This window comes from Acanthisitta chloris, unplaced genomic scaffold (genome assembly GCF_000695815.1).
Source record: "Acanthisitta chloris isolate BGI_N310 unplaced genomic scaffold, ASM69581v1 scaffold1426, whole genome shotgun sequence".
Lineage (NCBI taxonomy): Eukaryota > Metazoa > Chordata > Aves > Passeriformes > Acanthisittidae > Acanthisitta > Acanthisitta chloris.
Genome location: NW_008679560.1, coordinates 72973 through 97815, shown reverse-complemented (window position 1 = coordinate 97815; position 24843 = coordinate 72973). Strand labels below are relative to the sequence as shown.

The 24843-nt window shown below is 38.9% G+C and overlaps 1 protein-coding gene across 1 annotated transcript in view; it reads left to right on the top strand.

Annotated features, from left to right (window-relative positions):
• FSHR (follicle stimulating hormone receptor) overlaps window positions 1-24843 on the top strand; it is a gene marked incomplete at its 5' end in the record, with an annotated part of 54220 nt that overhangs the window by 6117 nt on the left and 23260 nt on the right. Inside the window, 2 exon segments of the mRNA XM_009077328.1 lie at window positions 19592-19666; window positions 20063-20137. Coding sequence (XP_009075576.1) covers window positions 19592-19666; window positions 20063-20137 — 150 coding nt within the window.

The window sequence follows — 24843 nt, the reverse complement described above, 5'->3', positions numbered from 1 at the left end:
GCATCATAATTAAGAGGAAATTTGGTCTGATTGTGTTACCCTGTGCAAGCCGAAGAGGTTTTGTATTTCTACCCTGAGGCACAATCCTCTTGAAAATTCATCACTAGTTATTTGTTCCTATGAAGGGTTTAAGCTAAAACATTACGCTTTCATTCATCATTTGCTTTAAATCCAACATGTGTGCAGCCTAAGGAAATTCAGCCATGAGGATGAGCTAGGAGATGTCACAGAGAAAAAAGTCCCCACCATTGTTGGCCCTGATTTGTATTTTTGAGTAATAGGTAAAGGACATTTCTTTTACAGATTTTTGCACAAACACATTTTAAGAACATGAATTGTGGTATGGATAACAGAGCTTGATGAGCTAAATCCTTAATGAGTGCTGGAAATCCTGGAAAGCTAAAACTTTTAGGGTTGAAGGAATCTACCAGAGTTGAGACACCTGGAAAGTGTTTCTGTCTATGGAAGACAGCAGGACTATATGCACCAGCTATCTACCACTTCCTCATGATTTTGTAGAGGAAAATAGCTCTGAATCAGGTAGTTACTTAATCATTTAGTACATTCAAGCTGTTCTGTTGTTCTTTTTTTGCGTGTGTGTGGTTTTTTTCTGAGACTGTTGACCCAGTGGTAGTTCATATGAACAAATGCTGCTGCTCTATGACCTAGATACATGAGAATCAGTTTATTTTATAGACAACAACCAGTCTGATACATGATGCTAAAGGCTTGCCTGTTTGATTTAATTAGATCATATTGTATGTTTTATCTTGTATGTTTATCTAAACTGTATGTTTCATCTAGATATTTAGATAAACTTGTGTGTTTTATCTAAACATAAAAAACCTTGTATGTTTTATCTAAACTGAGGTGAGTTACTTGAGGGCAGTGAAGACCAGAAGAGATTATTTTGAATCAAGAGGTATCTCTCTTCCTGTGAGTGAGGGTGGAGCAGAGTTCTGGATTAGTTCTAAAAGTCTTATCTGGAGAATTTGGCATAGTGGAAGTCTTCACTTTATTTAGCAAGTTTTAACAACCTGGCAGATTGATGGATTCACCATCCAGACCTTCTTCAGCAGTAGCCATCAAAGCTACCTGGTCTAGCAAACAGCTAGCCCATCCCATGTGCTCCTGAAATCAGTTTCATTAAGCTCCAGCATGGGATTCTGTAACACTTGTTGGCATACAGAGATGAGGGAACAGGAGGAGACAGGAATCACATGATCTCCTAAAGACAAGTAGTCTGTGCCTTCTGCTACCAAGAAAGTTGTTCAGCATTTTGCAGCTTCTCCAGTTTTCTTGCACAATGTATTGTGTGCTGCCTCATTTGGTATGCAAAAGGCTGTGTTTAAATAAGATCATTAAAGCTATTTTGAGAAAATTATTAGGATTCAGTATAACCAAGACATTTGGAAATTGGTTCTAGGCAGGAGTTCCTTTCTATCTTTTGTTGCATCATTTGGATAAACCTATTTACTTTATTGCAAGCAGCAAAATATGGATTTTCAGAATCTGCTGTGATGTATATACATTAAATAGTGCATGTTTACAAACATATTTATTTATATCCCTAAGGTGAGAGAGGGTCACAGTGCATTCTGTGTACCAAAATACATATTGAATCAGGTAACAGTCATCCTTTGGTAATAAATACTCCAGGGTATATTCTCAATGTGCAACTCTATAGATATTAAATTCTAATTTACATTATAGGAAGTTATGTGTAACATTCTGCATCTTAAGGGCTGGGCATGCAAACAAGTATACTAAGTGCATTTAAATTAGTCTATGCATTTTCTCTCTGGGAACAGAGGACTACTGTTCAAAACCAGTGAGACAAGTAACCAACATAAGCAAAAAAAATTCAAAATTCAGGCTGTCATCCCAAAGAATAAATGTTTTAATGGGGCCACTGTTATGATTCAGGGCTTTCCCTGCTGTATGCCTGGTCTAGTCCTGCATGAGTCAGCAGGCACTGGAGGCTACCCATCCACTGGAGGCTGGTGGTTGGGCAGGGAGCAATCACAGGAGGCTTTCTGGTTCCTGTGGGTGAACTTGCAAGTCCCAGATGAGTCCATCCCAGCTGACTGCTGGTGTTTGATGGTGATCAGTGCTTTTGAACTAGCATTTTTCTATAGTGGAGGGATTGCTTGCACTTGAGGCCTCTGATTCCGCTGCAAAATCATGTAAAAAAGCTTATCCTCTGCTAGACATATCATAAGCATTTCACAGTCCAACAGCATCCAAGGTGTCAGTCTTCATTTGCCCATTGCAACACTTTGTCCTTCGAAATGGGCTCCCACAAATGGGATTTGAAAGGCAGACAGCTGTGTGAGCTTCTCCCAAGGGTCCTGCAACACAGTGGAGGAGCTGGGCAGAGCTGTGCTTTGTGCCACTGTATCTCAGTATGGCCATGAGCAGCTGGGGTACTTTTTCTTCTCCAAGAAGTGCCATTGCTGCAGATGACCCTCCTGCAGCCTTTGCAAATCTCATCCCTTGGATAGCAAACTTTTGTGTTTGCTCTGAATACATACATTCAAAGCCTGGTGTTTTCTCAATTCAAATTATTTCATGAAAGTAGAAGCTATGCCTTGTGTTCTAAACATAATAAGCAATAAACAAGGACTAGGTGATTTTATTATAATCTATAGACGTTTTGCTGCATCATCACCTGGCATTCTGCTTTTCCCTGCCAAAGCTTATCTATGGAAGAGATCTTGCACTTGCAGTTATTGTTGTCATCCCTTGCACAATGACAAAACAGCGAAGTAGAAATTTGTTAGCCATGTCAGTAACTCACTGCTGGTGTCAAAGAGCAGAGATTTAATTACAGCTTTGCTGTATTTTGGGGAAAGCATAATCTGATCTCAGTCTTTTGCTCATGCTTGGGTGGAACAAAAATTACAGATAAAGCTTTAGAAGAATCTAGGAAATATAAAACCAATTCATAGTGTCCATATCAACATTTTCTAAATTTTCTATTCAAAAAAGTCCCAGAAAATAACACTAATATTTGCATATTTTAATTGAAACACATTAGAGTACAAGAAAGGAAGGATTCCATAATTCTTTCTGTGTGGTTTAGTATCTTGATGCTTGCTTTCTTTGATAAAACAGATTTAGAAAGGAAAAAATGGAAAATACATTTTGTCATTATTTCCTTTTGTTGAGCAAGAATGAGTTTTGTGGTAATGAACTGTTAGCAGAATCTTTGTTTGTTAACTACATTGGTGTGAAGCCAGCATTAAAGACTGAAGTATTTAATGGGAGAATCGTCTTGCACATCATTCTGGTCCCTGGTTTGCAGCTGTCTAGACAGAGAGGGGAAAAAAAAGAGGAATCCACTTGTCTGAATATATGCTAAATGCTTTAATGCCTTTCCCCAGCGACACACTGTTCAGATTACTTGAATTCATGCAAGATGAAACGTGGGCAAATTCTTGTGTGAGTTCCCACTCTTCTTCAGGAGGAAACTTTGATCCAATGTTCTTCTGTCTTCCTCCATGCAAACAAAACAGATAAAATAAGATACAAACCAAATAAGGCTCTGAAGTAGCCTTGTTTATTCAAAATGAGATTTGAGGGTGAAATGCACAGTTCTCAAAAAAAGGGCTCAGCCCAGTGGTCGGAAAAAAACACCTCTGCAGATGAAAATGTGGTGAATGATTAAGATTTTTTTTCTCAATTAGTAAGGCTGTTTATCAATGGGCTTGCCCTTCCCTTATACTGTTTTCTGGGCTTCCCCTGCCACCACTCAAGCATGATGCTGGGCCAGATGAGCTGCAGGTTCAGAATCACACGGAGATATTTGCTTCCTCCGAATCATTAAGTTTTGCAAGGCAGCCTCACTATAGGTCCTTGCATTAGAGGCATGAAGCTGATTATTGTGACTAGCAAGCCTAGCAAGGAGCCTCAGAATTGATGGTCATCCCGTGGTGCAGAATTAATACTATAATCTTTCTTCCTTTCTCCTGCAGATATGCTTAATGCATACTGAAGTGGCTGCTGCGTGCTTACTGGCCAACTTTTTCAGATTCATCTCGGGTGCTTTTGGGTGGTTTTTGTGTTTCAAGAAGTAAAGGTGGAGACTGGCAGAGTCAAAAATTTTTTCCCCAAATGTGTCACTTTTTTAGTTTCCATCTCTTCCTTCCAGGAGCTTCACTCTATTTTGAAGTAAAGAAAGTTTCAAGTTGTAAATTATTACAAGAGTCTTGTACTTTCAAGGAAGAGTAACTGACCATCTAAATGACTTTGTAAATATAAAAATACATCTTTGCTAAGAAACATAAAATATTTCTGAAGCTGGCTGAGTGATACATTTATTAAACTTATCTATCTATATCACAAAATGAAATGAGAACTCAGAATTGCTAGTTCTATTTACATTTTACATTTTCAAGCATAATTTATTGCTCATACACAGAAAAAGATGATTCTTCTCAATGTGATATGTCAGAATATTGTCCTGATTTAAGTAATTATAATTTTCTTGATAAAATAAATACATTCATTCTTATATGCCTAAATGATTTGTTAAAAAGGATTCTCTTTTGTGTGTTAATTACATATCATTTCCCAAATTTCTGGATAGAGTTCAGAATTAAAATTTAGTTAATATGTAATTAACACACAAAAGAGAATCTGTATTTTACAAATCATTTAGAGGTACCAGAATGGATATACTTACTTTATCTGAAAAAATGTAGTCACGTAGGTTTCCTATTAAAAAATATGAAATAGGAAAGATTTATTTTTTTTGTGAGGAAAAAGCTGTTTATAGAATTTTTTCTATTAATCTTGTCAAGTGTATTGCAACTGTAACTAGTGAGTGAGTGCAAAAGGTGTGACCTCCTTGAAATTGTGCCCAATATGTTCTAAATAGGATTTTCTTCAATATTTATTGCTGCTGCTACTAAATATTTTTTGCTAGAAAGAAGAAGGTTGGCACCAGATCGGAAATGGTAATTCAATTTCAGGTGGATTTCAGAAACACATTCCCATATTAATTTTATCCAGCTTTTCTGTTTACTTCAGAAATAATGTTAGTGGAATTGGCATGTTGCAATGAAGGAGTGTTTCCTGTTGCTATGCAAATGCTGATATAACCCTCAGCATTTATGGAAAACATGTTGAGATGAAGTCAAGACATTTATTTTCTAAGCAGGAGACGTTGATTCTCTGACAACATTATACTGCATGGCCTTTATTTCTATTATGCCAAATGATTGATGTGGATTTAATCATTAGTTTGTTGGCTGCTTTGCTCAGTGGAGAGACAACTGAGAATTTTATCATTATTAGTGAGCTGCATTTTGATTTTTCTGTCAAAGGCACTGCTGGTCCTAATTCATCCCAGGTGTAAAACCAAAGATTCATTGTGCCCACTGTTTGTTTTGTGACCAAGCCAAGAACAATTTGCTCACAAAACACTGCATATTTGTTTTAATTTCTAGAGCAGGAACCTGGTTTTGATGAAGACTTCCATATATGTGTTTGATTCTTTAAAAATAAGTAAGAGTCGTGTACCTTTTGTGACTAAGCTACTTACCACATGGTAAAATATATATACTTATATACTTGAACACATGCATATGTGTGTATATATACGTAGAGTAGTCTGGAAAAGATTTAAATTGCTAGGATTTAGAATGGTAGACAGATACTAAGCCAGAAAATATTTTGAATGCTTAAAGAGCCAACACCACAGATGGAAATTACAAATTATTGTGAAAGTAATGCAGAAAGCTGAAAAACTATTGGTGTCTGTGCATATTCCAGTGTAGTCAGGAGACGACTAGGAGCTGGGAACAGGGACAGGCTTTTGACTTTGCTAGTTCAGAACCTCATCTCCAAGAGCTGTTGATGCCACTTGCTGAAAGAGGATGCTTTAGAGGATGCTTCTGGAACAATTATGGAATAGCTCATCCAAATGAAGAATGTATTTTGTCCACCTCATAGGGTCCTTTCTCATCTGAGGAAAAGAAATACACCTAATGAATAAGGGGCTGCTCAGTGCAAACTCCAGGAGAGGTCTCTCTCTGTTTTCTTGTGCGGTGAAGTTTCTCCACTAAAAGCAGCAAGAATGTCACATGGTGACAAAATGAAACTAGTTTTTTTGTCATTTGGAAGCATTGTTTACTTCTGTCTTGCTTGTCTGTTCAAGAGTGCATCTTTAGCTGGAAATGTTCATCCTTTCTCTAGTGTAATTACCAAGTGAAGGTGCTCATTACACATGTCTAATCCTCTTGTCAATCTTTTATTTTGAATGAGATTTTATGATGATATGTTTTTAATCTTTATTTTCCACATTTTTAAGACTTCTGCTGGATTTTAAAGATTTTGGCTTTTCTCATCTGTGCTGTGAGAAGGGGTGAACACAATACAGTTGAAAAAGGTGTGCTTATTTATTACTTCTGTTTCCAGTTAGATAAGGGTCCTTAGGACAGCTGGCAGCAGCAGAGCTCCCTGGAGGAAGGGGTGTTGGGTATTTCCTTTGCTGGCTAATTTGGAGGGGGCAGCTTCGAGGTACTACAAATATCAGGAGGTTTACAGGCCAGAGATGGATATGTGCCACCCATGGACTGTACTGGGTAGCAGGGGGCAGTCCTGAGCGTGATCAACAGGGTTTGCAGAAGGTCTGAGCAGAGCTTACTGCCACTAGGAATAAGTTGAGGAACTTGGCCATTCAGTACTTAAAGAGGGACTGTAAAAAAGATGGGGACTAACTTTTTAGTGGGGTCTGTTGCAATGGAACAAGGTCACTGGTTTTAAACTATAAGAGCATTGATTTAGATTACATGTAAGGAAGAAGTTTTTTACTATGAGGGTGATAAACCACTGGAATGTGTTGCCTGGAGATGTGGTGGATGTCCCATCCCTGGAAACATTCACAGTCAGGTTGGATGGGGCTCTGAGCAATCTGGTCTAGCTGAAGATGTTCCTCATGGGGATTGGACTAGATGACCTTTAAATATACCTTCCAATACAAACTGTTCTATGATTATGTGAACTCCAAAACTCCAAAGGTACTGGATATCAGGGTAGAGGAGGATATAAACTCTTCTCATTTCTCTTCCAATATCCTATAAGGTTTTTCTGCTTTGAAGTTAATTATCCTAGTTGATATTCTAATAAAAACTGCCTTTTCTGAGCTTAAAACCCTTTCATCCTTCTTTGGGCCATTCTGTGCAGAGAAAGGTCAAGACATATTGCCTCAAAACTCTTGGCTTGAAGTGACATCGTACAATACTATCCAGACTGTATTGTCATTACATTTTCCCCATGTGCTGTGTCTTGGCTCCTCCATTCCCTGAGCCCAACCCTCTGTTTTGGGACCTGGTGCTATGAGCCAGCATGAGCTGAGGCTGAAGACACATTTTCAGTAGAGGAGTAACCTCCGGAGAAGAACAGAGAAGAAAGCCAAGTGGCAATGAATGTCTACAGAGAAAAGTAAACGGATCACAGTTCATCTGCCACAGCCATGTGCCTTGGCATAATTGACAACACACGCTGTTTATTTTAAAATAAGCTTGGTTTTGCCTGTGTTTCTTGGTAGCAGACTTAAACACACTAACAAGTAAAGTGGCTTTTCACAAGCCTTCATCTGTCAATATGAAGGATCCTGTTTTGTATTCCCAGAACCCAGAGTACCTCTGAATAGCACATTATGTTTTCATCCCACTGTGCTGCCAGGCACTGTGCATTCATGATAACAGATAACATGTTAACAACTGAAATAGGCTGTAAAAATGAGGGGGGACTTGTGTCAGCAATGGGCAAACACTCAGGTCTTTAGAGGGAGGGCTTCCTAATAGGCTCTCAGCTAAGCACTGCACAGGCTTAACTCCCAGGGAACACATTCCTGTGAACTGGACGAGTCTCACCTTATTCCAGGTTTCAGGAATATTTCCCAGACAGGGAGATCAATTTCAGATGTAGCTACAGTGATAAAAATTTATGACATATTTGCTCTTGATTTTGGTGGTGTGCAGTTAACATCAGTCCCAGCAAAGTGACAGTAAGGTGTCTTTTTATCTACAGATCTAAGGATGTTTCTATTCTCCATATTTTGTGAATCCATTGGCAGGCTAAAAGTTTCCTGCAGTCAAGTAAGTGGCAGGGCTCACATTTGCCATGATTCCTTTTGTTCATGGGAGAGCGAGTAATAGCAGAACAATGACCATATTGGGGGAAAGACTGTCCAGGAGCCTGCTCCTCCTCTTCTTGCCATTATTCACCCAGTGGCCATTTTTAAATCTATAGAGCTTACTCCAGCGCTGACCTTGTCTGATCATATTGATTGCTAGTAACTGAAGGCTAATTAGGAAGCAAGTTGCTATGGTAATTATTGAGTCATACATAGAAAATACTGCTAAAACCACCAGTGCATGGTGACTATTAGCATACTTAAACAAATTAAAAAATATAATTCATTCAGATCTATGCTGGAATTCAAATAAATGAAGATGCAATATGCAACAAGGAAGTTTCTCCTTTGCTACCACATTTTCCTCTTTTGTAGTCATTTTATTCTGTTATTTGTCTGTTGAATGAGTTATGCATAATTTTAGGACTAAATGACAAAGTAAAGTAGGCTTTGGGTTGTTCTCCACCCCCCAGCCTGCAGCCCACACAAAATATGTCACAACAAGTTTCACTCGACAGGAGAATGACTCAGGCAGAGGGTAATAGGACTTGGAACCCCCCAGATTTCTGGGTCATTTGTTCATATCCAGTCCGCATGTGTGTGATGAATGCTTTATTTTCACATGGGTAGGCTGATGGCTTGCATACCATGAGATGGTGATCTCAGCCTGTGCCCTCAGGAGATGGTGATTCATTGCAAGCTAGGGCTGCTGCAGCTGGTTTTCAGCAGCAGCAATCTCTTTTGGCCAGACTTTGAAATGGCTCTGCAGCAGAGCTGTGGTCTCAGTGGGTGGCCATGCTCCTTTGTGGGACACTGTGGGAAGGCTGGATTGCTTTGGGTGTGCTGTGCCTCATCTGTGGATAAATGAAAGATTTTGCCAGTCACATCTAATAGAGTCTTTTTACCTTATTTTTAACTAAATCTAACCCAAAATAAAATCAAGTGTATTCTTCCCTGTTTAATGGGGACCTTGCTTCTCCTCCTTTGGCACCTTACTAGCTAGTCATGTCACGCACAAATCTGAGCTCTCCTAACAAGTCTCCATCTGCACGTTTTTAAGAAGGAGTAGGATATAAGAGCATGCATCCTGTTGCTACCTTTCTGGACAGTTTGAATGATGAGGCAAAATGTATCTAGGAGAGTCACAAGTCTAGATAGGAGATAGGAGTGTACCGATTTCAGGTCATAATCATGAACTCCAGGGGAGGTTCTTTGCCCCTCTCAGTCTTCAGTGAATGAATGTCCTTAAATTGACTTTAGCAGCACATTAAAAAAAAAAAAAAAGTGAGCAGAAAGAGAGTCACTGTGTAGCATCAATCTCTTTTAACAGGTCTCATAGATATTCTCTGTATGGCTTCTTGGGACATGTACACTTGGAGAGATTCATTCATTTTACTGAAAGTAAGTTATAAAATTGATTAGAAAGATGTTCCGCTTAAAGCAACAACAAAAATACAAACAAACAAACAGAAATACAAACAAAACCCCCCACCAACCAAAAGATAGAATTATGCTTAAATTCGTTAGGATCAACTAAATCTGAAACATCTGATTTGGAGCTTTGCGTGGTCCTGAAGTTAAATAGGTGCCACTGTAGAAACAAGTCCTGAGCCTGCCATTTTGAAGTACCCACTACATGACACCAGTAATTTAGTCCCCAGAGAAAAGACAAAAATGAAAACCCTTTGTACTTACCTGCTACATCACCTGTCTTCACCAAAACCTCCCAGCTGGGCATGTGGCACAAGGGATTCACCTGGGGAACCTCTTAACCAGAGCCACGCTGCAGAGCTATCTGGCAACTGATAGAAAGAATGTAATGAAACCCTATTACATTTTGCATAGAAGAATATGGTGTGTGCTGATACTGCTGGTTGCTTTTTATTTACCGTACCTTTCTGCATATAAGAACAATGCACTCCTGTCCATAGATCTGATCCAAATCCTTAGGGATTTGGGTAACTTCAAGTTAGAACATCTTTCAGAGGGAACTGTGATCATGCTCCATAATCTGTGTTATATTTGCTTCTTCATTTTCTGTTAAAATAATTTGAAAAAATACATGTTTTGCTTTCAGTCTAATGGAAAAAAATATAGCATTTTTCTTTTAGTTCTAACTCAGTATTTAACATGCAAAAAACATTTCTTTAAATCTGAGGCCTAATTTGCTCTCATGGGATTGCCTTTGAGTTTGTGTCCCTCTGTGTCCTTTTGTGTATTGAGCTGTGTGCTTTCTGGAGCCAACACTTATTTAAAACTACGGGAAAATATGCATTCCTCTAAAATGTAGAATGTTAATGCAAATACAGATCCACTCTATTAAAGCCAATGGATTTCCATTCCTTCTGCTGCAGAGTCTGAAATCTCCAGACTCAACTAAAGCAATGATAGTAATCAGAAATGATGGATCTAATTTTCTTTGTTTATTTTTTAAGTGTATTTCATCAATATGACTTTTCCAAATGGTAATTTTTGTGGTTTGGGATCTCTTCAGGAATTTTTTCCCCCTTATCAGTAGTATTTTCTCAAAGGGTTTTACTGGAAACACAAAAAGGTTTTGCTAGGCTTGCATGTTGTGGAAATACTGTAAGTTCCAGTTTGTTTACATCAATACAGGAAGTCAGACGGAAAAAATATCATAAGTATATGCAATACAATTCAGCAAAGGAATAGACACAGCAACTTCTAAGGAAGATATAATTTTTTTATTCAAACCAAATTTCTTATTCAGCTTTATTCTGTACTGTGGCTAGGAAAGAAGATTCCTCCTTACTTTTCCTTCCAATAAGGTTTTTTGCATCATCTCTAGCTCAAACTTCTTTCTATGTCCCCAGTTAGATGGACCCAGGATAGGGTGGAGGAGAAGGACTAGCAAGGAGATAAAAGTACTCTTACATAGGAGAAACAGGCTGCTCCCAAGTGGCCAAGAGTTGCCTTTGGTTCTCAAGGGTTTTAGCTCATTCCTATGGAGACTCCTGGGGAGGAATCTGTTCTGAGTGCTCCTCATCAAAGGGCTGAGTCCAGTTTGAGTACTTTCTTGTTAAGGTCCCTCAACAGGAGACAATAGAAGAAAGCTTTTGTTTGTCTGGTGGTTCTACCAGTGGTAGAGCAGCAGTTGTGGCAGCAACCCTTCACGGCATACATGAGCAGCTTCCTTGTAAATGGGGCTAGATGTGCAGAAAGGCTGTTGCTGGCTGATTTTAGTGAGGAAGCACCATCATGTGGCCACAGGTTTATTTTATTTCTTTTATTGGAATATTGTGTGTATACACACACAAACATAGAAACATTATTGTACTGAATTTTTGCCCGAGTTTTATGACATCCTCCCTTCCCCCTGTTGAGACTTACTTATCTGTGTGCAGTCTTGTAGTGTTCACTGATAAAAGAGGGTTATTTCTGTCAAGGAAACTCAGGTGGAAGCATATGATTTTCCAAGGTTTCGTAGTGGACAGCTGTTCACTTATTTGTCAAATATGACTCTAGATGTATTGAATGGTTCCTCTGTGCTGCCATCAGCCACAATTCCTGTGTTTCTGCAGTATGTCATCTATGCATCCTCCAATATAGAACCTGAAGATTTTGGGTTAATGGTAATTTTTTTCTGCTTGTGATAGTATCGCAATCAAATAATAAACCTCATTGCACACTTGTTTTGCAAAGCATTTGACTTAGTCAGTTCTTGATGGTCCTTGTGTTTTCTCTGGCAGTCTGTTACAAGGCAGAGGTTTGGATTTAACTTTGGAAGCCTAAAAGAATATTCTTTTCCCAGGTAGGTTATATCTGAGGACCCCAATCAAGCAAATACTTATGCAGTAGTCTTGGCTGAGGTTGGTGTCAATGCTCAGGGACAAGAGTTTGTAGGGTCAAGGCCTCAGTTAAACACAAACCACAAAAATAGTAAGTAGTTTTTATGGAAGGGAAGAATTAATGCAAATTGAAAAGAGGAGAGGAGAAAATCTCTGCGCTAGAAAAGGATATTTCACAGGGAGACTGTAACATTGAAGAAGAGTAACCTAAATTCTTTCACGAGGACATTTGAAAGATGTAGTGCATGGTGTTAGCAGCTGTAGGATAATGTCTGTATTCATAATTGGGTTTAACATTAGGCAATGCTAATATTTTTCTCATGATGGGTCAAGTCATGGAGATTTATGTTCTCTGAAGTAGGTGTGTCTATTACATGATTTGCTCTGGAGAATAATACAGTGTTCTCTCATAAGCCTGGGAAGATTTTAAATGCCAGAATTGAGGAGCAAAAGGGATTTTTTTTAACATTTTCCCTCTTAGCTAAAATGTTTAATTGTGCATATCTGAAGCACTTGCTATTCTGGATCTTCCTGTTTCTGTAATGCATTTGAGTTAGTAATGAACTGTCCTTCAAAGGCCTCTTGTGCATGTGCACTTCTCTAAAGTATTTCGAAACTGTCTGTTGAGGTATCTGGGAATGTCTGCTTCAAGAAGATCTGTTTGGAAAGGTTGTCACTAGACTTTGAGTCCTGGAAGCCACATGTTCTCCCAACCCAAAACAATCTGCCTATTGATTTCCCCCAGGAATTGTTTTCCCCACTTCCTCATTCATCTGCTCACCTGAATGATTATCTCAAATTTAACCTCCTCATCTGCCCAGGTCATCTTAATAAAACTATTCATCATTACCTGCCTAGCAAAGTCAAGAGAGAAGTAATAAAAGATAAGTGGCAATAAATGCTGCTAGCCCATTTCTGTGGAAGGACTTATGATTTGGGTATGTAACTTGTGTCAGCATCTCTGAACGAGGAGGTCCCTTCTTCAGCTGAACAACAGTCTTTGTCTTCCAATGTGGGCTCAAGATCCTCTAGAGCCCAGCAAGTCTGAGGCAAAAAAGTGAAATTGCCAGAGTGGGTGTTTTTATTTTTGATATTTTTCTGCCTTCCCTACAAGATTTCCTAGCCAAAGAAAAAATTTGGTGAAACCTGCAGCAAGGGGCAGCAGATGATTCTGCTCCAGTGGCTGGAGGGCACCAAATTCTATACCACACCCCTCTGGGCTGCCAGTGTGGACCCAGCTTTTTTATGGAAAGACAGAAACACCTTCAAAGACCCTTACTTGTTTGACCCTACAAAATGTCATGCATTTTCAGCTTTACTGGCAGTAAACAAAAACTAGCATAATATACTCCTTTAGTGCTGGAGTATGAATAGATATCTATATCCCCCAAAATGTACTGATTATAAAATCAATTCTTATAATGATGCAGCTTCATCCATTGGATCCGGTCGTTATCAGTTCCAATTCTGCAGACTAATCGCTTACTTTTTCAGATTAGAGAGACCAATTTAAAACTGTTACATGGGCAATTAATTTGATGCAACCAAACTCTCAACAGGCTTTCATCTGGATTGCTGGCATGGTGCTAAAGCACTGATAGAAATAAAATCCCCTTTGCTTCTGTCTGCTGTGTGGAAATTTGCATTTTATTTTTTCCCATGCCTGCATTGATTTACTTGAGTATATGGTGTCATGCCCTTTGGAGAAGACAGGAAGATACAGTATTGGCACCTCCTGATAATCTCCTTCAAAGACTGATGTATACAATATTGGCTCTAAGTGTGAAGTCACTATTAATGCTCAGTTGGTTAAATGGGTATTCCACTTATTTAGACAGGGGAGTACATGAGTGTGTGTGTCTTTGGCAAAGCAAAGAGATGATGAGAAGAGTCAGTGCCTGAATTCATTTTTGAAATATCAATAACTGCTAAGAGATATTATCCTGTAACTCCACAGTGTTCAATAAATCATCAGGGAGACAAGATTTTCATGTTCACAAGGAGGAGAAAGTGTCAACTATCTATTTTTAAAAGGTCAAAAGTCTCTAACAATTTTAAGAAAAATAACATTTCTTTTTTAACCTGTTTAAATCAATGTAGTAGCATTTTGCTGCCACTTTAGAGGGAAGTTTTGAAAAGGAGATTGCAGACTGCCTTGTTTCTGGCCAGACTGAAAGAAGTAAGAGCTATTGCTTCCATAACATGGAGACAGAGGTAGCTGGGTGTTTAATTTTTCAGTTGAGACACCCCACAGGCTGATCCTGTGGGAGCTTACCCAATGAATGCTGGGCAGGATTGCCTGGGTGACACCACACTACTAAGGTTTATATCTTAAGCTTGATATAAATTGTAACATCAGTCAAACCAGCAAGTAAAACTGACCTGGCAAATTGCTCTAAAGAGTATTTATATTTAAAGAAAGTGTGAAAAATAAGCACAGTTGGCCTTTTTCCTTTTTTTCTTTCCTTTTCCCTTAAATGAACACAACGTGGTTGATTTGTAGCAGTGCAGAGAGCACAATGAGGCCACCTACTCTGGGAATCAGTACCTGATACCTCCAGTATTGTAGCTGAATGCAGGTACCTACAGAGTGAAAAAAGTGTTCAGAGTACAGTTATGCCACAAAAAAACTGCCTCAAATGCTGAGGATAAAAGGCCAAAAGACCCAATTATATCACAGGAAATATAAGGTGGATAGATCAAGTGTATAGCCCATGAATGTGCCTGCTCTGGAAGAGAATTTAAGGAAGGCTGCAGGAGTCTGCAGGGAATGGATCACCCCAGCACTAAGGAGTAGTGCCATGTGACTGGAGAGAGGGGAAATCTCTCCTTCACACCATGTGGCATGTCTGTGGGCAAGGTGCACACACCAAACAAGTGCCAGAGAAATCTCGACAGACAGGACAGGCCCCTTTGCTAGTCTGCCTCAGGAAGATGAAATGCAGAAATACATAAATCCCACATTTACTGTGGTCGTCAGTCATCCAAGCTCAGCAGGTGGGCAGCAGTTGCTCTATGTCATTCCTGTTGGTAGTATTACAAGTTCTTCATGCTAAAAAGTATACATCCCTGAATATCATGTATGGGGCTGATTCTGAGATCTGTCTCTAAGCTGGTCTTCTGCCACATGTATGTTTTTCTCTTCTTTTGAAGTAAGTTTTGAAGTTAAAATTCTCTATCTGCATATATATATATATATATGCCTTTTTTTTTTTTTTTTTGATTGCATTTCCTAGCAGGGAAAGAAATGCCTCTATCCCTGTCTGTGTGCTCTGTTCTGATCCTGAAAAGACTACTTATCATAAAAAGCATATAAATTTCCAGTCTTTTATTCTTTCATTGCTTTGAAATATGAGACCACTTGGCTTCAAGACCATCGGTTTGTGAGGTTAATACAGTCTCACATTTGCTGTAAGACTTTGCTTTGCCTAAAAGATTTTGTTCTCTCATGGGCTACAAAGAAACTGTCATGAACTATAAGTTCCTTGCTAACAGGATTGTTTAAAAGGCCATTTCAATGTAGCTTGATTTTTGGGGGTCACACTCAGTGCAGCTGGTTTGAAGAGGAATACTTGCTATGGGTCACACTGGTCTCTGTCACAGAGATCATGAAGATGTCCCCCCAGCCCTGCCTAAGGGCAGCTTTGCAGGCAAGTTAAACAATTTTCCATCTCTTTCCTTACTGTCATGGGCTCTGGCTATCACACATGGAAATGCTACACTGCAATCAGTCACTGGTGAGTGGGTAATAACAATTCCAGTTTACTACTTCAGTGGTGAGGAAATCCCTTAGTCATGTGATGTCACAACTTAAAGTCTACATTCTCTTTGCAGAAAAATCAAAACAGCTGTCCTTTCTCCCTTTGTATTTTCCTCTCTCAGGCTGTGTTTGTGTAAACAACTCATTCTTTCAAGGATAGCTGTTGATTTCAATGCCACTGTGCATGGAGTTAAAACTAAGCTCAGGCAGACGCCTAAGCACTTTGCAACCCCTGGGTGGTTTGGAGATTTGGGGTTTTTTCAAAAATTGCCACTGACTGTTTTGTATACTATCTATTCAAAGGCTTGCATGTATCAGAAATGATGCTCAAATTGCCAGCTGGATTTCCTGTGATAGCTAGCAGTAAACCTAATAGTATCATTCATTACAAACAAACAACGTAATAACAGTCCCATCTTCTCTCTTGATGACATATAATAAGATATGCATTATAAGCAATCATCTGTTTGTGTGTATTTATACTGTAAGACAAATCACTTGCACAAACACTAGCCAGCAATCCCTTTTTTCTCTTTGTAGCTGCTGCCACTGGTATTATTTGCTCTCCCCTGCAGAGGATCTGAGCCTGATGAGTTGGTTGTTTGATGTGAGCAGCAGTGGTTTGTGCTTTTAATGGTACAGATACCTGTATCTAATATGAGTGTTCTTTGGGTTTTCCATGAGCAAGTGTGCATTTTTTTCCCAAGTATGAATAAATTGTTCATGCAAATTATGCAACCAAAACGCAGATTAGTGCAGCCTATCATTCATAGTGTGTGACTGATCTAAAGAGAATGGATTAATTTTATTTATCCTTCTTACCTAAATGACAGCCTTGGCAGGTGTATGTGTAGCCCAAAGGACAAGAATAGCAATGGCCTTCTGTCAGAAAATAGCATTTCAGTGCTGTAAACTTGGGTTCATCTGCAAGGAACAATGATAAGTAAGGTCATCACCAACAGGATTTCCTGGAGAGGGTGTAGCAGAGGATTCACAGGTCATTTCAGGGGACAGAGGGTTGTTCCCTTTTCCCTCACCCCTTGAACACCGAGGATGAAGTCCAGCACTAGACGGGTTACTGCCTTCTGCTATTGACAAGTTTCTCTTTTGTTCCTTTTACTTGGCTTGTGATGCTGATAACCTCAACAGCTGCAGCAGTGGTTTGCTTGAGCTGTAAGACACAGAAAAAGTCATTGTAAATGGACATGTTTTCACTACCGGTTTAAAAAAAAAGTTTGTTACCTTTCTACCTATGAATGGGAACGTTAGAATGAAAGCCAAATCATTCCCCAAATCTTTGAAACAGCCCCTTCATATAAGTGTTATTTAATTTTGTTGAAAACTTGATTTTTAAAAAAACTTAATATTTTTAAAACCTAATCTCGCAAAAACAGTCTAGAGATTCCTATCTTCCTACCTCTCTTCATTCCTTTCCTTAACCATGCATTCTAGAAGCCTTTCAAAGTGTCATGGCCTGCTCGTGCCCTACCTTAATCAGATCTGTATCTTCCATTTCCTGACTCAAAACAAAACCTATAACCCATTCCACACTTAGGAAGCCAAAACAGTCTCCAATGCAGAAACATTCATTTGTAAGCAGTCCGTTAAAAGAGACATGTCATCCAAGTTGTTCCAAAGTTAGATAGCAAATTGGATCGTAAAAAATTATTACCCTCAACAGCCCTATCTGCTGGGTGAGGTCACTTCTGTATTATGGTTTCTTAATAACCTTTTTTTTCGCTGTATACGGCCAAAAAATCTGCAACATTTTCCCCTGAACTTCTTAGTGGCATGAAATCTCTTCTGGCTAAATGGATTTGTTGGTATTAAATGTTCTGCTTTTTCTGAAGATTTTCTTTTTTCTAGACAACAGATTTTTAGATTGTGATATGGCTGCTGTACTGCTGACCACCCAAAAAAGAGCATGAGCAAAACTGTATCTAAAAAAGTGTGAGACACCTCTGTCATAGTTTAGGAATGGTATTCCCCAATTTACTGTTCCCACTGAAACACCCCAGCCCACATGCCACTCGCTCACCCCCCTGCCCTTCACCCTGTGGTGGGATAGAAAGGAGAATTGAAGACACAAAATGGTAAAAACCACAGGTTGAGATAAGAAAAAATTACTGGAAACAGCAATGAAATGAGAAAAATGAACAGTAACCACAACAATACTAATAACAGAGTGTACAAGACAGGTGAACAATTTACACACTATTGCTCCCCACATGGAACCTGGCTCCACATGACCACACACTCTGGCAAAGCAGAAAGACACTACCAAGAAAATATAAATAACAAAGAGGAGCATGTGAGCTGGTGGTTCAGCATTGCTACACAAACCCAATTCTCATTGCATCCTACCAAGCAGCTATTGTCAGTCCTCATGTACTTTTATTTTCATATTCCCCAGTCAGTTTAGGGCTCCTGAAGCAGAGGAGAGCTGGATTTCTTCCATAATAAACCTTGAGGAAACAGGAGGAAATGCTTCTTGTTAAACTCAAAAACAGTAAATCACTAAGGCATTTTTCAAGGTGGAAAAAGTCAGATGAACAACTTATCTTCTTTTGCAAGGCTTTTGTTTGTCTTAAATGGACAGGAAATTTGTCAGGTATGGTTCAGTGGTTACTCAGAAGAGAGTAGAATACTTTTTATTTTACTTGTATTAATTTTTGTGATTATATTTGACTATGCACCTGATATTACAACCGATTATTTTACCTCAGGCCTGTTTGTATCTACTTGCAACCATATTTGACTATGCACCTGATATTACAACCAATTATTTTACCTCAGGCCTGTTTGGATCTACTTGCAACCACCATAATTTCAAAAGAACAAGATATCCAGGAACAGTTACAAATCAGTTTGCAATCTGACTGTTTATCCAAGGATTCATTCCAAAGATGTGCACAGTTGCCTTGCCATTATAATCCTATAGGCCATCACACTATCACTGAGTTACATCTGTATTACAAATTTTACTTCCTACAGCTGACCTCAGCCTGGGAAAATAGTATTTTTGCACCATTTTAAAAAAACAGCAGTGGGGAAATCTTCTGGCATAGCTGTCTTTACCCTGACCTTCCTGGTGAGTGCCAGCATAAGGGACATAATTGGGACAGGTTGCACTGCAGTAATGCCCACTTGATTCACCAGGAGGACTCCTGAGCTCTAAATTACACTACAGCCTGAGCCTTCTCTTTGCAGTCCCACAGATTAAGGAAAAAATATGTAATCTGGACATTTACTTTACTCAGTAAACTGGCCATTTCTGTTCTGCAGTTCTGTGACTGTAAGTGTGCATTAACTGTGTACAGATGTGATGAAATAGGGTTTTCTCCAAGGTGTAGAGACTTCTTCACATCTGTGGTCTCCATCCCCTGTTAATAAAGGTGCATCTGCTGCTGGTTGAATTTTAATCCCTGTAGTTTACATTGTGTCCTACTGGTGAAGTTGTGCCATATTTCTTTGGAACTTTTTAGCTGGCTTTATTTCAGTTCCCTTCACCCGTTCTTTTCTTCACTGAGTTAAAAGGTTTCATTCAATTTCTGTCAGTAATCAGTAATGCCAGAGATCCAGTACCTCATGATGGATAGGCCCTGGCTTCTAATGCACAGAGAATGGTGACAGCAGGATGTGCAGGACTGCCACTACAGATAGAAACTTCAGCCTCAGAAGATGTCTGCTCCTGACTGCTGTTATTTGCCTTGGCAATAACACATCATGTTCCTGGGGTCTATTTTCTTATCTGGTATCCACCATTTTTAAAAATCTCATCAGTAATCTAGGAAGAAGTCCTTTGTGAATTTTTCACTTGTCCATTCTCTGCTTCACCATGGCTTGAAATATCTTGACTTCTAAATTATTTTTCAGAGAGATCTCACAGAATGACGCCTTGGAGGTCATAGAAGCAAATGTGTTTTCCAGCCTTCCCAAACTACATGAAATGTAAGTAATGAGCAATCTAAATGCAAAGGAGACAATTATTAAGATTCATTATAGGCAAGTATCAAAGGTTTTGCAGTGTGGTTCAGGTAAGATCTGAAGAATTTGGAGTGACACAGGAACATTTTAAATCTCCTTTTGTCTTTTCCATCTTCTTGTCTAACTGTCCCTTTCTTTACCTGGTCAACCTAAAATTTATACTCAGATCAATGGCAGTATCAAAAGGTGGTGAGGTCTGCCAATTTGTGGTAATTATGTGCTCTTTGAAATCATGCAGATCTTCTGCTGTCAAAAAGAAAATTTCAGCATACAGTTGCACTACATCATGGGACAAACACTCTTTTAAGATATTTAAGATATTGACAAATATTTCTCTGATGTTTCATTTTCTCTTTGCAGAAGAATTGAGAAAGCCAACAACCTCGTGCACATTGATCAAGGTGCCTTCCAACACCTTCCAAGCCTCAGATATTTGTAAGATCTTTTGCTCTTTGCAACTGCTGTAGTCATTTTGAATGACACACCCATGTTTCTGTATAACTGGTGCTGAGCACTTTTGATGATAAGACAGGATAATGCCCTGTCCTTGCTACTAGTTGCACATTGTCAATCCATGTTTTCACTCACAGTGCCAGCACAGTCCTCAAAAACTCTAAAGATTATAATAGCTTCCATGGAGTAGTCCCACACACAAGTTCTTCAAGCCTTTCTAAGCAACAGGTTGAAATTGTGTGATGAGAAGAGGAGCTGAACCTTTTTTATGTCTATAGAAACAAGTTTAAATTGAAAATTCTTTTGAGAATTTTGGAGAAAAAAAGTATCTCTCATCTGTCTTTGCTATGGCAGTGCCTTCTGGTATGCATCATACGGATGGTCTTAAGCATTCTAATTCTCTTTTCTTTCACAAAGGCAGTGCTATAGCAATGGCTTTCATTAACACTTGATGTGAGGTAACTAAATCCCTAAAATACAAATGCATTGATGTATGGTATAGCCTTATTTCATCAGCCTCATTGAGAATATCATTTGCACAATCTGCTTCCATGAGGCTGCCGTCAAAATTCAGTGGTAATGGAATGCATCCTTAAAATAAACTATTACTCAAATATATTTTCACAGCTTTTAGCACATGATTTTAACATGATTAATGATCCCTCCTCTGCATAAAACCCCAATGAAGTCCAATGAACTCTATTTAACAGTAATTGTTTTTAATGGCCATAGCTTAAAGATTTTAAATGGTGTTCTTTGCTGAGCAATGGTATATACACCCAGCAGGATACTGACTTAACAACATTTCTATGTCCATCTACCTGAGCACATATACCCCATCTTATTTTCCTGACTTACACAAGAAACCTTACTCATCCAAGAAACCTTGTTTTTCTTATTCATCCAAGAAGCGTGGTCATGATTTCTGCATTTCAGTACATAAAAGTAAGCATTTAATTGTCTAGTTAGATATTTCTTAAAGACAGTGGGAAATCAGGTCAGTGGTCTAAAAGGCATAGCTCCCAGTGAGCTAATAAGTGTTTAAAGTCTCTGAAAATCACTAGTATCTGACAGGTTCTGGGCTTGAAAATTCCAAGAGGCATTGCTTTGAACTTCAACTTTAAGATTTGAGATTTAAGATTTGGACTTTAGGAGATGAGGTGTATTTAGCACTCCATGATCCATTATAGTTTGAAGCCTCATTGAACTGGAATATGTGGTTAGAGTTACAGTAGGATTGTCACTCTCCCCAGTATTTTTACTGATTCCTGCTTTAACAAATTCTTCAGGCACCTTGACAAACTTTTACTTTGTATGTGCATAACTGAAACAGTTTTTCTCTTGACTGTAGGGATATAAAGCTTTAAGTTTGTATTGTCATGAGGAGAAGTCATATGCATTTTTCCTCTCATTTCAAGCCTGAGTCATTCAGGGGTGGCTGCTGTCTTTGAGTAGCTCTGGCTACCTACGAACAAACCCACAGCATTTGCTTATCCTGTGTAAAATCCCCTGGATTAGCTGCTATGGGTACTACAGCCCTCAGATGTACAGAAGGGTAGAAAGAATGAAAGCACATTTATCTCATACAAAACTGAAGAAGAAGAAATGTGAACACACTGATAAATACAGTAATTTCAGTGATTGTTTAAATGTGGGACAAAGAAATAATAGGTCATGAGGAAAAGGTGAATTCCCACTTCAAATATCTGAAGTAGTGAAAGTTTTTCTCTTACATTAGCAGATGCTGCCTCTTTTGAACATTTGTCATTCCATGCTCCCATACATGCTTACTCAAAATTTCACAGATACTACCTGTATAAAAATTCAGCTGCAGCAGTAATACTATGGCCTATAGAAGCAATGTATTAAAATATAATTAAAAATATATAGAGGATTGCTTGTTTACTTAAACATTCCCCACTCTTCTTTAGCTAGTTTTACATGCTAGCTGATATCAGAGGAAAATATATTTTGGGTGTTTTTTAAAGTCTTTTTATTTTCTTGTGGACATACAGGACTGGAAGAGACTCTCCAGGCTACTGTATCCTACTTCTTCCTGGATCCACCCCATATATCGCATTAATTAAGTGCTTTATTAACATTCTTGATTCTTTTCACTGTTTCTTGCTTTCCATTTTTTTCCAAGGGTGGCTTTTCCAGAAACTCAATGATTTGGTGACTAGAGCATGTCCTCTAATTTTATTCGAGGCCACTTAATTCACATTCATTCTTGTGCCAAAATTTTCTTTGTGTTCATAAAATTAATCTTTGGTGTTTACTCCTGTAATGGATTTATAGTGCATCCCCTCTGTGCCTTCATTTTAGGAGGGAAACCCCCCCAGATTTGTATGACTATATAAAGAGCAGGAAAGGTGCTTCATGGCTCCAAGCTTGCGAACAGATGAATGTGGCTTCTGTGCTAATAACAAGGTTTGAGGAAGCTGTGCTAGTGATATAAATCAGTGCAACACCATTGGCTTCAGTGCATCATTTCACACCACAGGGACAAGGAGCAGTACACATAGTCCCTGCCAAAGCCTTCTACATAGTAGTGAGCCAGGTGTGACACTGAGTTACATCATGCTCAGATCATTCTATGTACACCCATACTGTCGTGTTCTCTTGTGGCACACTTCCGTAGGAAAAATTGCCATTTTCTCCTTCCCCTGGTTTCACTCACTGGTGCTTGCTTGCCCTTTTAGAAACTGAGAAGGCAGAAAGAATAGGATAGGTAATTTAATGAGAATGCAGAGACCTTAATGGAAGGCTGTAAAACAACATCAGGTAAAGGTAACCCAGTTCCCATATTTACCTTCCTGCGACATGCAAAAAAGGATCAGTTAGGGAAAATATAAGGCAAGATGCTGATGGAGGTAGAAGGTTGCTAACATGTGGGACTGTAGCTTAAAATAATTCTGAAAAGGGTTAAGCATCTGTGTGGATAGGATAGCTATCAACAGCTATTGCAGAAATGACAAAAATTCTAAGAACGTGAAGGGAAACTTATGAACATTTCACACCCTAATTCTCATATTGACTGCTGGAAGTTAGGAAGGAATAGCACGTGGTTTCATCAATGTCTTATCACAAAACAAATTAGGAGATTCCATCTGACTGTGTAAGGAGGTATAGCAAGACCCAGCTGCAACCAGCATTACAAAGTACCAGGACTTGGGTACCTGCCCATTGCTGGATCATTGTGGTTCTTCTGAGGTTTCCAGTTCCACAGGGTACAAGATACTTGGTCTGATTCCTTACACAGTGCTGGGTCTGTGACAGAACTGTTAAAACACAATTCAGAAAATCTTGCAGAAAAAAAATATTTTTACTGGCAGTTTTGATATAAACACACAGAGAAGAAAATTAATCCGTTTTAATGCTCAGTACTGAGCCCAGGTACCACAGCCCAACAGTTTAATGACCTTTTCAACACATTGCTTGCAAAGCTTTTTCTGAAATTCTTAAGAAATGGTTGTATAGCCACTAGGTCTTATTTATGTGCAGGCAAGAAGATCTGGCTAGCCTTGTCAGTCCTCTCATCAGCTTCATAGGCTCATTACAGCCACCAGCTGTTGAACATTAATATGCTTTTATCTCTGTCAGCTTGGGTTACATTTCCTGCTCACCCCACTCCCTTTGTCTCCTGCATCATCATTACTGGTATGGCAAAAACACCAAAGAGTGAAAAATGCTGAAAAAATGCAATGCTGAATAGCCTAAACCTTCTAGAAACTCATAACCTTAACTTTCTCACCAGTCTTTTAGAAGCAGTGAAGAGAATTGTTAATTGGTCTTCCTGGGTATATGCCAGAGAGACAGACTGCTTCAAAATGATAACTTACTGACCTTTCCATGTGTACAAGATTATTTATCTGGCTCTTATTAGGGAGTCCTGTGGCATTGTCTGTTTAATAATGTAGTGATGGCTTTTCAAACCTATTTTCTTTCCAAAATTAGTTCTCCTGTGTAATCTGTGTCCTTTAGTTCTCTTTTAGAGGGATTGTGTCAATGTCCTGTATTAAGCAATCTCAGTTTATAATAAAAAAACTTAAATGTAACACTCCTTCCAGGTGAATTTTGAGGCCATACAGCTGAATTGTTGGAGGGGAGTGGACAAAAGCATATGTTTTGTCTGAAGAAAGAGCAGAGACCAACTCCAAAGTCTTTCAATTGCTTGTACGTGTCTGCTCTTGTTTCATGGAGGACCTGACGTGTATCTGACATGCTTCCTAAACCCAGATTTGTATTTGCTGCAGATGCAGCAAAGTCCACAGGATTTCAGACTCCTTGTGTGTTGACTCTTCAATCAAATGAAGTGATGCTCTACTCCTCCATTTTGCATGGTGGCCTCACAGTTAAAGTCCTTGCCCCAGAAGTGGGTGTTGTGGTTTTAAGGAGTCATGAGTCAGAGGAATGTGTTGCTGGAGTCAGGCTCACGTGCAGCATAAAGTATCCAGTGATTAAGTGATACAAAAATAATGCTTCCTGAGTGATGTTGTATTAATCTCTGCCCACCTTTTTTTTTTCTTTTATTTTTTTTTTTTTGTGATTTAGCAAATACCCACAGTAAATTGATGAGGTAAACTGTGTTCCCAGTTTTGTCAGAGTAGCTCCTACAATTTGGCATAAAAAAAAAGCAGAAGTGTAGCTATATCTGGAGATAAGTAGCCAGAATCTTCCAGGAATTA